Below are 13,479 nucleotides of genomic sequence, written 5' to 3' on the forward strand. Positions count from 1 at the left end.
ATATACGATCCTTTTCAAATTCTCCTAAAAGTAACTTCCGGTCTGATTACCTCGTGAATTTGGAACCTTGCCAATTTACCTGTGGTTAATCAGAGAATATCAAGGGGCAATTTTGTAAAATTTGAACAGATAGTTTTCAAATTAAAGAAAGCAACACTATTTTAATTGCCGCTAGGGCACCCTTTTGAAAGATGACGTCAACACCTTTCATAATCTTTATGTGTGTAGTAAATTGCTTCCCTTTTGAGTTACATTCGGTTTTTATTGCACTTCCGGTAACACCGGAAGTAGAGGTCAAGCGGTTTTGAGTCCGGGGACAAGAAATGTTTTGCACGGCATAGTCTACAACCTCACGAAAAAACGAACACGATACTCTATTCAGTTCAAGAGATATAGCGCAAACTATTTTGTCAAAACTTGCCCTCAAATCGCTTGTAATTTGATACCTGATGACGTCATGATGACGTTACAAAGATTATAACATTTTCGTAACATGTTACAAGTTCACACTAGGTTTGATGATCATAGTGTAAACCGTTTGGAAGAAATTTTGCTTTGTCTTGATTTCAGGTTAAAGTCTTCATTTTGAATTCACGTAACTTTGACCTTCCGGTAGACCCGGAAGTGAAGGTCAAGCGAATCCACGTACTCGACAAAAAAATGTTTATCAACTAATGGTCTATCTGATTGCAAAGTTGGAACATAATTGATTATTTTATGTAAGAGTTATAGGTGCAAGTATTTGGCCCCTTTTCCCTCTAAAATCGCTTGTAATTTGACACCCAATGACGTCATCATGATGTCAGAGTAATATGCACTGCAAAAGACGAGGGTCGATCAATATCGTTATATATAAATAATTACAGCTAGCAAAAGACTATTTGTAAATAATTATATTGCAAACAAATTATATATAAATAATTATAATTTGCAAACAAATTATTTGTGGATAATTATGTTTTAAAAAGAATTATATATAAATAATTATAGTTTGCAAACAGTTATATGTAAATAATAATTTTGCAAAAAATGATATATAGATAATTATTGTTTGAAAAAATTATACATAATAAGGTTGCAAAAAATAATTATATAAAAATAATTATAGTTTACAAAAAAATAGTTGTAAATAATTAAGTGGCAAATAAATTTATTTGCATATAATGCAAACTGCCAAACAATTATTTATATATTGTCCGAGAAGAAATTTATGATATGTAAATAATGCATTATATATAAATAAATAAACCTAAATAAGCCGAAAAACTGAGTTATATAATAAATAATGAATTATTTATAAATAATTTGTTAAATAATTTATTTACACACTGCGCCTCATACGGTCGAAGGTCTGACATCTCCTGACATGCAAATTTACGCAAGCCGCGCACAGCCAATCATAGTCGACTTTATTAAATCGTGACGTCATTTCATTCCCAAATCAGGACTAACGCTGTGATTTGTCAATTCGAATGCAGTGTTCTGTAATACAACAACAGCCGGGAGCGCATTTGCGTAACATGATTCCGAGCGCCGCGCTCCGTGACAGTATTTTTTAATCCATGTCTATGACGCGCAACGGTTGAATGACCGAAGACCCGATAGGCCTATAGAAAGCGCCCGCTGATTGGTCAAAACCTAGGAAGTCAAGAGGTGGGGTCTTGCCTAATTAATCAGCAAATCTGTTCGCGCATAACAGACAGTGGCGAATTACATGGACTACCAAACCTCTACCGATCCAAACAAACAAAGCAGTTTTAGGTAGTAAAAGACCAACTACATACATCTATCAAGGTCTTTTTTTTTTCAAAAAAAAAAGGATTTTGATGTATTTTGATGATATTATTTCACGGACAAATGTACTAAAAAAATACGTGATGAAATTCATTTTTTTGTCGACAACGACGCAAGTCTCCCAAATGTTGAGATAATCAAATTAAGTATGGACCTTCATCTACAAAAAATCTCGTGAACATGATGTCGTAAATATCTTAAGAATTCCATGTTCACCTGAAGTTTCCAACCACCTGCATTTTTTTACAACGCGAAAGATGGTCGCCATTGTTCAAGCAATTAGAAACGGTATGACCTTGTGACCCCAATAAAGATGTACGCCCACTGATTGGTCGAGCTTCAGATGGCCAGCTTAATATTGTAACGGTCCGCCGACCCTTCGTCCCTGCCTCCAGCCAGGAGATGCCGCCGGACGGACGCTGACAGATTAGGCTTTACAAGCCATCGCAAGGCTCCGTGGTCTGTCCAAATGGTAATTCTACGCCCGTACAGGTACTGCCGAGGTAGAGCTTGCGCCTCGTAACGCAGTAATTGCGCTTAGCCTTGCTTAACACTCTACTCGCGTAGGCGATGACTTGTTCTTGACCTTCAACAATCTGCGATAGAACAGCTCCTATACCCGACCCACTGACATCAGTATCCAAGATGTAATCGGCATCTGCAACAGGATAGGCGAGTATAGGTGATTGTTGTAGTCTCATCTTCAGCTCCTGAAAGGCGTCTTCACACTCAGGCGCTACTCCAAATGAAGTCTCTGGACTTCTCGGTGAGACCATGCAGGGGGCGGGCGATGTCAGCAAACCCTCTGATGTACCTCCTGTAACAAGACGCCAGACCTAAAAAGCTCTGGACATCTTTTACCGTCTTGGGTGATGGCCACTCCCGTATGGCGCGAATCTTGTCCGGGTCAGTAGCGATACCCTCATACGACACGACATGCCTTAGGTACAGTACACTCCTCCTGAACAGGTGACACTTTTTAGGTTTAAGCTCGAGACCGGACGCTCGCAGGCGTTGGAATACTGTCTCGAGTCGGCTCAACTCATCCTCCACCGTTGTTGCAAAGACGATTACATCATCCAAGTAAACCAATAAGGTTTCCCAGTGAAGGCCAGCTAGCACCCGCTCCATCAGCCGCTCAAAGGTGGATGGAGCATTACATAATCCGAATGGCATGACTCGCCATGCCGATTTCTCTCACGCATCATCGTCGAGCTCCACCTGCCAATACCCGGACTCCTGGTCGAAGGTGGAAAACCACTTGCTGCCGGATAGGGTGTCCAGGGACTCGTCGACGCGGTGTATAGGGAAGGCGTCCTTGATGGTTACCGCATTTAGGCGCCGGTAATCTACACAAAAGCGTTGGCTGCCGTCCTTCTTCTTAACGAGGACCACATTTGATGCCCAAGGACTTTATGTCGGCTCTATCCTACCCTCCCTAACCATTTCCTTGATTTGCCGATTGATTTCTTTCTGTTCACTTGGAGGAAAACACCTGGGCCGCTCCTTGATAGGATGCGCTTCGCCTGTGTTTATCCTATGTCGGACCAGGTCTGTACGGCCGATATCTGTGTCGCTCCTTGCAAAAACGTCGTGGTATGTCCGCAAGAGTTCACCTACTTTCCTATGGTACTGCCTCTCCACATCTTGGATGCTACGGTTGTACAGATCCTTAAGGTGTTCGGGGACATCTACCCTGCCCCGTCTCAGTGGGCGATGTCAGCCCATTCTCTACTTCATCATTCCCCACAGGCGTTAGGAATCCCACCATAGTACCTCGCCTCACGACACATTCCCTCTTTCCAGTGTTGAACACACGCACGGGAAGCAACTCTTCTCCTGGATTCACAAGAACACGCGCGACGATCATGCCCTTGTCCGCCACCTCACTTCGATCAGAAGGCTCTATAAGACCCAGCTGACTCCTGACGTGCTCTCCCGTCATCAACCCAGCCACTAATGCGTCATGTCCTGCGGGAACCCTCGTTGTTTCTCCTACGATTACCCTTGCACATAGGCCTCCTCCATTTAGGTCATTGCATGTTATTTTCTCCCCATTTAGTTTCAGTTCAAGAGAATGGAAGTCCAAGGAACCCTACGTTGGCAACAGAAAATCCATTCCCAGGATTCCTTCAACTTCACCTATTTTGCCGAAAACAGCCCGAACGGGACACGTCGTCCTTCCAATTTGCACATCTACCAAGGCTCTTCCGAGAGTTTCCATGTTGCTACCGTCAGCGTTACGAACTCCTGTACCTCCACTCTCCAGCTTAGGTCGTTTCTCAATGGGAATCTTGTAGTAAAACTCTGACGATAGGACGGAGTCCGTCGCACCTGTGTCCACCAAGAGGTTTGCCTTGACTCCCCTTATAAACGCCTGTACAAATAGTCCAGCGCGCGCCTTTTGGCCAACGGTAGGCTTCACATCTCTCCCATCCCTACTTGGTCGCTCGTAGTTGTCTCCGTTCTGGTGTTTCGGCCCGTCTATTTCTCCAGCTGTCCCTTTGGGCCTTGGAGCCAGCTGGCTGTCGTTTCCCGACGCCTGTCTGTCGATGTCATGTCGGACGCGCTTCCTGCACTCCCGTGCAAAATGCCCTCGGTTATTGCACTTGAAGCACACGTCTTGGGGAGTTGCCTTGCGCCTGGCAGCAATCCTCGGCCCTCTAGGCGCTTCTGGGTTTCGCTTTGACTTCATGTCCTCTAGCATTTTTGTCATCCTTTGGAGCCACTCCTTAACTTCTTGGTCACTTGCACTCTGAATAAAAGACTCCTTTACTTGACTTCTACTCTCTTCACTCTTGACCTCCTGCATAGGATCGTTAGATATCCCGTCTACTCCTCGGGCGTACTTGACTCGTCTGTCACTCCGTTGTTCCTCAATCTTAAGGAAGCTCTCTGTGCTTAAGGCGGCGCGGATGGCTTCATCAAGTGACGATGGTCTTGCCCTGAACACTCCTTCGCGGATGGCTTGCTCCCGAATTGCGTCTGAAAAATGACCCCTAGCTAGGCGATCTCGCCCGTCGTCTGTCAATTCTGGATAGGCGAGTGCCGACAGGTCACGTATGGATTGTCCCAACTCTTGCAACGTCTCCTTATCTCCTTGACGCCTGTGGCGAAGTTCCACTAGGTGATTTTCCGCCATTTGTCCGGGGCCAAATCGCTTTTCAAGGAGACATATCAGCTCTGTATAGGTAACGTCTTTGCCGCTGGAAGCGAGGTTCCCAAGCACTTTCACTGCCGCGCTTTGGAGACTTGCTGCAAGGAAAGCTTTCGCTTGACTATCGGTCCAAGCATTTGCCAGTTTACACGCCTTGAAGTGTTGCTTATACTCCCTCCAAGGGGTCTTCCCGTTGAATCGGTCTGGTAGGATGTTCGGCCACTTACTAGTACTAGTGCTCGACTCGCAGCTGCCCTTCTCCTTCGTTGTGGTTTTCTCCCTGGCGCCAAATGGATCCAGCTCGCCTCTTTCGAACTTGGCGCTATGATTCACTCGCAGAGAGACATCTTCTATTGCACTCGAGGGCGAAACTTCACTGTCACATCTGGAAGGTGTCCATCCTACAAGGTTGCTGGTATCAGCCGTAGGCGTCGATGAAGCTGGTTGCGTAGGCACTGGGGTAGGTGGAGGTGCGAATGTGTTAAATTTCCTTCTAGGTTTTGGAGTAGGTGGAATTCTTGACCGCAGAGCAGGCGCTGACATCACCGAACCCCGATGTCCAATGTTGAGTGTCTCGAGTAGTTCTTGTACTTGAAGTCTTGTACTTGAGGCTGACAGCCATGACGCCTAGGTAGGTGAAGTACTCCTTCACACTCTATCGATGATTGATGGTGACTGATGTCACTGCAACGCTAATCTCACTTCTGACAGCAAATTTGTAACGGTCCGTCGACCCTTCGTCCCTGCCTCCTACCGGGAGATGCCGCCGGACGGACGCTGACAGGATTAGGCTTTCCCGATGAGCGGTTACCGGGAAACCCGGGACGTTACTTCGTTTGGAGGAAGTATACCCCCAGGCATTGCAGTGGACCAGAGATACTCGCACTCAATCACTCTCACCCTATTAGGCTCAATAACTCACGAGAGACAATGATTAAGCCACAGTCCTTTTTATATAACTTAACAATGGTGTTTTATTGTGTGCGCCTAAACAGGCGACTCCTATATAGGCGTCTATCGCTAACTCTAACGTGGACACAACGTTGGCTGCTTATTCTAACTCTTCCTGGCCAGTTAACTCACCAACTAGTGATGTAAAGGCAGCCCGTCCGGTGGGTCCCTCGTCTGGATTAACTCGCTAGCGGATAATTAATCGCAGCGCTGTCAGACCTGCATTCAACCGACTGACGACTCACTCAAGAACTAACTAGTGTCATGCGCTTCTGCTTGTGACTCAGCTTGTGACTGACAGAGTGAGTGGGTATCGCGCGCGCGGCTGACGCACACTTTTATACCCGCGGACAGCGCGTGCAGACAGAAGCAGCGCGGAGACCACCGACGCGGGCACCAGTACCCTAGACTGGCACTATGTCCAATGTTTCGTTACAATATTAATAAGCATTCATTGCATGCAGTTCGCGCGCGCGTGCTTTTTTTAGGCCAAGGTCACTGATCTCTATATAAAGACTTGATAGCGGATATCCATACATCTTTCACACAGCAGACTTTGCATATTGACCAATTCGCCCCCGGCCTCACGAAGATGGCCGCGTATAATACGAACGTCCTACGCGTATATACGCGCGCGTTGTATCAACAGCGCGTTTTGGTCACGTACACTTATTATGATGTTCTAAAAGGGACACATTTCCGTAATGATTATTACCAAAACGCCGAAAAAGTGAACTGCAGCATTAAAAAAGTAAACATCGACGTTAGAAAAATTGTAAACCTTGGTCAGTGGTGGTGGTCAAAATATAAGTTAAGTGAAACGCGATGTAACAAAATAAATCATGCTGTCTGTAAAGGCGGCAACTTGTCCTTTGTAGATCACCAGCTGGTCTCACTGGTCTCACCAGTATGGCGTCAAATTCATTCATTGTGCGGCTCTTTATCCGCTATCCAGTTTTTATATAGAGATCAGTGGCCAAGGTACGTACCTGATGGTGCACTGAACTAATTCAAGCCCCATTGAAATAATGCTAATGACAACGCGTCGAAATTCTCACTTGAAATAGTGCACCCGTGAGGATCTCGCAAAAGTCTTCGAAGTTTCAACCGGCGATTTGGACCGAAAATACAAAAGGCTCCTGCACGTGTTTCACATGTTAATGAAACGTACACTATCCTCTACCTACTGAAACTTGCCCAATAAATTTGTTTTGTTTCACGTACCATGGGGTATATATATACTTAAGTATATTCAGTGGGGACGGGGGGGGATTAGCGTCATGATTTTGGTTTCGTACTTAGCCTTAATAATTGTTGCACTATTTTGTGTAGGGGACGTATACATATGGGGAGTACCCGTTTTAGGAGTGAGTAATTTTCGCAGACGTGTAGGGGACGTCTTTAATGGTTCACAGCTGAGAGGTCAGACAAATAATTATAATGAATCCTTTATAATATTTAAGTTAGTTTAAATGTACCACATTGCGTGAAGTGTTCTGTATCTTAATAATCAAACGAGAACGATGCTAAATGTTCTGCTTGCACTGTTGGGCCGTTCACCCTTTGTGGCAAGTGGATAAGGTCAACTCGTACAGTTGTTTGTAGCACACATTAACTTTCCGATTTTCAGGTACGTGTTTTCAGCGCCATATTCTGGTTTTATATTTTTATGGAAGATCCGTCTGTTTTACTACAAGAATATCACATGTAATTTTTTTCTATAATTTTGTTTTGTATAAAGTTATCGAAAGAAGTAGATTTCTCGGTACGTGTTTTCAGCCCCATATTTTTGTTTTTATATATTTTTTTTTTATGGGGGACCTGTTTAATATCGGGCTGAGAAGCTCAATGCGTGTAAGTTTTTTTCCTATAATTCTTTTGTAAGGTAACGAAAGAAGTATTCTTATGAGTTTTTCTAGCTTGGGAAACCGCTCTTAGTCTAATACTCTTTCGAAAGTCGAAACATTTCAAATGTTCAATGAGCGTTAGAGCTGGGGTTTGACACTGTCACTGCTTAGGTCCCATTTGTAGACATGACTGTGACAAAATTTACATGCATGTTCCCGACAGTCATGTACGGCTTCGAGCACCCGATCGTAACAGAAAACTTCACATGAGAGCAAGAAATATAAACTTTCAGATTTTGTAGTTATATTTGAGGCCGAATGACAGAGATTCACTATTTTATGCAGCCTACACCTTCCTCGGTGGTTCCCAGGTACTAGGTTTGCTCACTGACTAGACTTGCTCCAAGTCAGTAGTTGTGCATTTCCCCGCGTTGTTGCATTTTCCCGCGCACAATTTAAACGTCCCATGGGAGACCAGGGCACGTACCAGGCTGTGTACATGAACAACGAGTGTGTCATCATAACGGGCTCACCAGGTTGGGGTCGACTGATATATTGTTGGTATAAGCTGGTTAAATCTGCAATGGAAGGTTGCCTTACTATTTGGTGTATCAATACCAATTTCTATTCATTCCTTTTCAGCGATGATGCTTTTCAACATGATCCACGCACACAGAGCAAACATGTGGATGGTTCTTGGTAATGACATTATCTTTTCTTTGCCCAATACAATGCGAACAATTTATCTGAAGGATTGTTGTGTGGACGTAAACATTCTACTGTTAAATTCTCTTTCAATTAAATATCATTTCGTTGAAGCGCGTTTTGCTGGTGTAAGCTGATATGCAGGATGTGCAGGATGTATTTTTTCTTTTGAAAATTTGTTCCATTAATGGTTGTGTGGACGTAAATATTCTACTGTTTAATTATCTTTCCAATAAATATCATCTTGTTTGAAGCGCTTTTTGTAACCCAATTTGGGCGCTTTATAGGATGCAGTGTACCTTAGGTGTAGGCTGATAAACAGGAAGTATTTTTATCTTTCAAATTTGTCCCATTAATTTCCCACCATCATGATTCTTTAGAATTTTGACTTATTTATCATTTCTAACTTGATCAATTGGTATTCCCCTTTGTAGTTATTTCTGTGGTGGTTGTTCGCATCCAGGCAAGTAATAACAGGGAGGATGGAACCATCTTTCTGGAGCGAGGCAACCCTGGCATCCTGTCCTGCCCTCTCGTCGCATCCAGTCGAATCCCGCTGGATCAGATCGAAGTCATGTACTGGTACTCCCCCCGAGTACGAGATGAAAACATCTTGATCTCCTACTTCAAAGGGAACGTCGCTCCACAAAACGGCATCCCGGAGGGCGTGTATGATATCAACAGAAATTTCTTTCTTGTTATTCAGAACGTCACCGACTCAGATGAAGGGACCTACTACTGTAACGTCAAACTGAAATCAACAGGGTTACTGGATGACGAGCAAGTGAATATAAGCATCAAAGGTGAGTGGGTTGCGATTAGTAACTTGTGTTTTTCATTAGGTGAAAAAAGGCAATATTTTGTCCAACTCAGTTTTTAACAAATTTTCTGAAAGGCGGAGACAGTTCAGGATTTTTTTTTAACATGCAGACCCATTGGGGTTTAGAAGTCAAAGTTTGAAAACATTCTCTGAACTGGAGTATAGTTTTTTTTTAGCATTTTCACCAGTTGTCATCTAAAAAACATTCTAGTGACACTTTGAAGTCTGATATTCTAATTTTGTCAACAAAGCTATTTTTGTTTATATGTTGCGAAGTATCTCCTAAAGAACCGTTTCCCGACGTAACTCAATGCACTGAACGCATCTCTGAGACTGCATGCGAGGCAGAGTTACCGAACGACATCAAGAAACCAAGGTTGACCTGCATCGTAGGGGATGCCAAGCCTGCCGTGGCTCTCCGATGGCTGCTGGAGTACAGTGACGGCGACACACAACTCATCAGCGACAGGTTCACCGTAAAACCGAGTAAGCACGGGGTTAGCCTATTGAATCTGTATCCCCCCGTAAGATTGGAAATATTCTTGTATAGCATGTCTCTAAATTGAAACATCTTTGCGTGCGGTAATTTTTAATTATGTCCCAGGCTTGAGTATCTCTTTGCATTAGTCGTACTCCGTGGTAAATCCAGCCCAGTCGAGCATATATTTATTACGACATTTTTTATGCCTTTATTTATTACATTTCTTTACAAATGGTATGCCCAAACATTTAAAACTGGTTTTACATTGGGGCACTGAATTCAATATATCACTACACATATTGTACAAATACAATACACTATACAATACAATACAATACAATACAATACAATACAATACAATACAATACAATACAATACAATACAATACAATACAATACAATACAATACAATACAATACAATACAATACAATACAATACAATACAATACAATACAATACAATACAATACAATACAATACAATACAATAAAAAAGCATATGGGATTAATATAATTGTTACTTAAATATTTCAAATATTGTAAAACTATTACAACTGTACTTGTACAGTGTGAAACAGCATCGCTAACAGACTTTACTATTAAGGGATTTATGCGAAAAAAGAATTATGACATATCTCGTAACATCAAACCCGCGAAAAACCCTTTGGGGAGAAATCAACAGAAAATTCCAATCCGATTCCTAATTATTATTGGTTTGTTAACTCCGTAGATCAGCACAGATTTAGATTTGTTTAACCCTAAAAGGGCCGGGTTATTTTGACCATCTCTCAGCCGGTGGGGGGGGGGGGGCGGATTCCGCCCCCCGTAAGATCTCGGCCATCGAGCGCCGAAAAATGTTGAAACTCGGTACATGCATAGAGCAACTCTTCATAAACCTACCCAAGAAATTTCATGACTTTAGGTCAAAGAGTTTTGGAATTATGGCTAATTAATTATTCATATGTACGAATGGTAATGCTCGACAACCCAAGGTCTGATTTTTATATTTTTGTGTCAAAAGATGCGCAAGGCTTGAGGCTAAAAAGTAATAACAGCTCAGGTCGCGAAAAAAAAGGCTATCGCGGAAAAAGTCGAGGGGGCGGATTCCGCTCCCTCCCGGCCCTTTTAGGGTTAATCAGTGAAGACAGAAAAACAAATACTCACACATTTGCAGAAATATGGTTTACTAAACGTTTAACTGACGTACGGTAGTTCAGATTTGAATGAGTTTAACAGGGGCGGATCACAGCAGGGGGGGGGGGGGTTCGACAGTTTTTTGACAGCGCCTGGGGGGGGGTTGACCCCCCCCCCCCCCCCCCACCCTCTGGATCCGCGCCTCGTTAGAGAAGTCATGGTTCTCAACTGTACGTGCAAATTATTCCATACTTATTGTACCAGTTGCAGCAAAGCTGGAGGCATAACGTTTGTTTCCGTTCGCAAACAGTATCTTCTTTGGCTTGTGACATCACTGACAAGTAGGTATTTTCTAATGCATGTTCTTTGTGCTTGCCAAGATTGTGCAATTTGCGTGTATCTCAGCTATAGAGAAATAATAATAGCTCTGTTTTTTTGTGGTGTGAGTATTCGGTGAATACCTTCCAAAGCATGCTATATAGCTCCCAAAATGCATTGAATGTTGTTTGCCCGTCGTTCGCTTCGAGCTTTTTTTTTGTTGCTGTGGTAAACTTGAGCATACGCCAATACTTATATCGGTATGTAAAACATTTTCATGATTAGCAAGTTCATGCGGTGGATCCAGGAATTTTCGTTGGGGGGTTTATCTTCAAAAATATCTGAAATGTAGACAGGTTTTTTTTTCTCAGGACACTTTGCTCCGAAAATCAATAGGGGGGGGGCGGACTTGTACCAAATTCAAATCCGACGATTCACAGAATAGTGTACATATAATACCACCTAACCAAGCTGACTCCATTGGTATTTTGTGCTAAGGCGGACATTAGTGCCAGTAATTTTTTTGTGTGTCAGAGCAGGCGGGGGGGGGGGTTGCATTTGTTCCAAGGAATTTCTTGGGAAAACAATTGACAGAACTGCCGGGTTCCGGGGGGGGGGCTATCTGGAAAGATAATAACTCACAGCTAGAGAAAATATAAACTCTGCAGTTTGTGGTGTGTTTCAGGTGAATATTCGGTGAACACCTTCACCACTTCAGCATCAATCCCAATTGTAGCGAGTAGTGTGGACAGGTACATGTACAGATGTCAAGCAAACGGGGAGGCTCTGGGCGCCAGGAATGGTAGCTACGTGACGGTGACAGCCTTCTATACCCCACAAGTACCACGTGAGCCTGTGTATTTATTTCTTTGTAGGATAGCACTTGGCACCATGACCTGACGTGACCTGATTGACGCTTTTCAGGGTAAAATATGACAATTTTCTGGGTAAAATTTTGCTCAGGAAACCTTGGCAAAAAGTTATTTTGACGTAGAAAAATCTCAGGTTTTACCCTTAAAAGTATCAGGTCATTATGGGCCTGAAATAATAGCCACGTGACGGTGACTGTCAACACAGCTCCCTGCATCGCAAACACCACGTGAGCATGGAACTTTTCTCTCGACTAATTGTACCAATTTGTTTGGTAGAGCTTCTATCACTGCTCTGCGCTCCTTGAGATTTTGATTGTATATCAGTATAAGTTTGGTTAAATGTTTTGTGTGCGATGTCTTTCTAAAACAAATCCCATTGAAATGAATGGTAGCGCTGTGAACCCTTTTCTATGCTGCGTAACTGATGCCATGCATGATTTTTCATGGTCACCTTTGCTAAAGACCTTCAAGAGTGGCAGTCATTATCATACAGGTGGTTTAATTAAATCTTCATAAGGACCTTAAAGTCCCCTTTATTACGGAGCAAGACTTTTGTACGACTGAGCATCAAACACAAAGGCAGTCATCGAAATTAATGAATGCATTATAATACAGTGAGTTTTAACGAATTAAAAAAATGTATTTGCAGATTTCACATCACTTAAGCCTACCACAGCAGTAGCAGCGATGTCGAAGTTGTTGGACTTAACAACTGAGGCTGTTGACGCTCTAGATATCTCTCAAACTGAAGCGATTTGGCCCACAGACACTCCAGATGGCTCTCAACTTGCCGTGAATGCGCTTACAGCTGCTTTGTGCTTGTCATTATTTGCCATCGTTTGTTTGGTTTTTGCTGTGTGCAAGGTAAGTTGGGGCATGCAAATGATCACACAGCATTTTGTTTTGTCTTTCAAAGTTAACATTTAATTTTGATAGGAATACAAATTTATAGACTGAACTGAAGGAGCTCGCTATAACCAAGAATCAATGAACAATTAAAATGACATTTCCCATTCTCTCTTTATCTTCTAGTTGCAGAGGAATAATAACGAGAAGAGGTTCGGGAGATTTAAAGGTATTAAAACAGGCAAAAGGATTTTGAGGAAACTATTGCTCTCGTAACTTGGAAAAAGAGTTATTCCAGCTCCACACAATGCGTTATGGTAAACTGGGGATGTAAATCCCGTGAAACAATCTAAGCCCCTCTTAATGTAGAATTTAATTCCAACTAATAAATCGATTCCAACATTACGAAAATGTCAGAACTCTTCCACCTTGAAGTTAACAACACATTACAAGACGCTTTAAAAACAAAGTTGCAAACCTTTATATTGCAGGATCGAAGGAAACGTATCCGCGTCACATAAACGCTGGCCTCCAAATGGACTGCAGTGTGGATGTGT

General features: G+C 42.9%; 1 protein-coding gene across 1 annotated transcript; it reads left to right on the forward strand.

The window, feature by feature from the left end:
* The first annotated feature begins 8,215 nt into the window (after positions 1–8,215).
* On the forward strand, positions 8,216–13,122 carry LOC119726363. Its single transcript, XM_038198020.1, has 6 exons — positions 8,216–8,285; positions 8,392–8,448; positions 8,889–9,257; positions 9,551–9,760; positions 11,890–12,051; positions 13,109–13,122. The coding sequence occupies exons 1-6, from the start codon at positions 8,216–8,218 to the stop codon at positions 13,120–13,122; spliced, it is 882 nt and encodes a 293-aa protein (XP_038053948.1).
* Positions 13,123–13,479: the final 357 nt, after the last annotated feature.

The sequence above is a fragment of the Patiria miniata genome, unplaced genomic scaffold (assembly GCF_015706575.1).
Source record: "Patiria miniata isolate m_02_andy unplaced genomic scaffold, ASM1570657v1 HiC_scaffold_2, whole genome shotgun sequence".
Classification (NCBI taxonomy): domain Eukaryota; kingdom Metazoa; phylum Echinodermata; class Asteroidea; order Valvatida; family Asterinidae; genus Patiria; species Patiria miniata.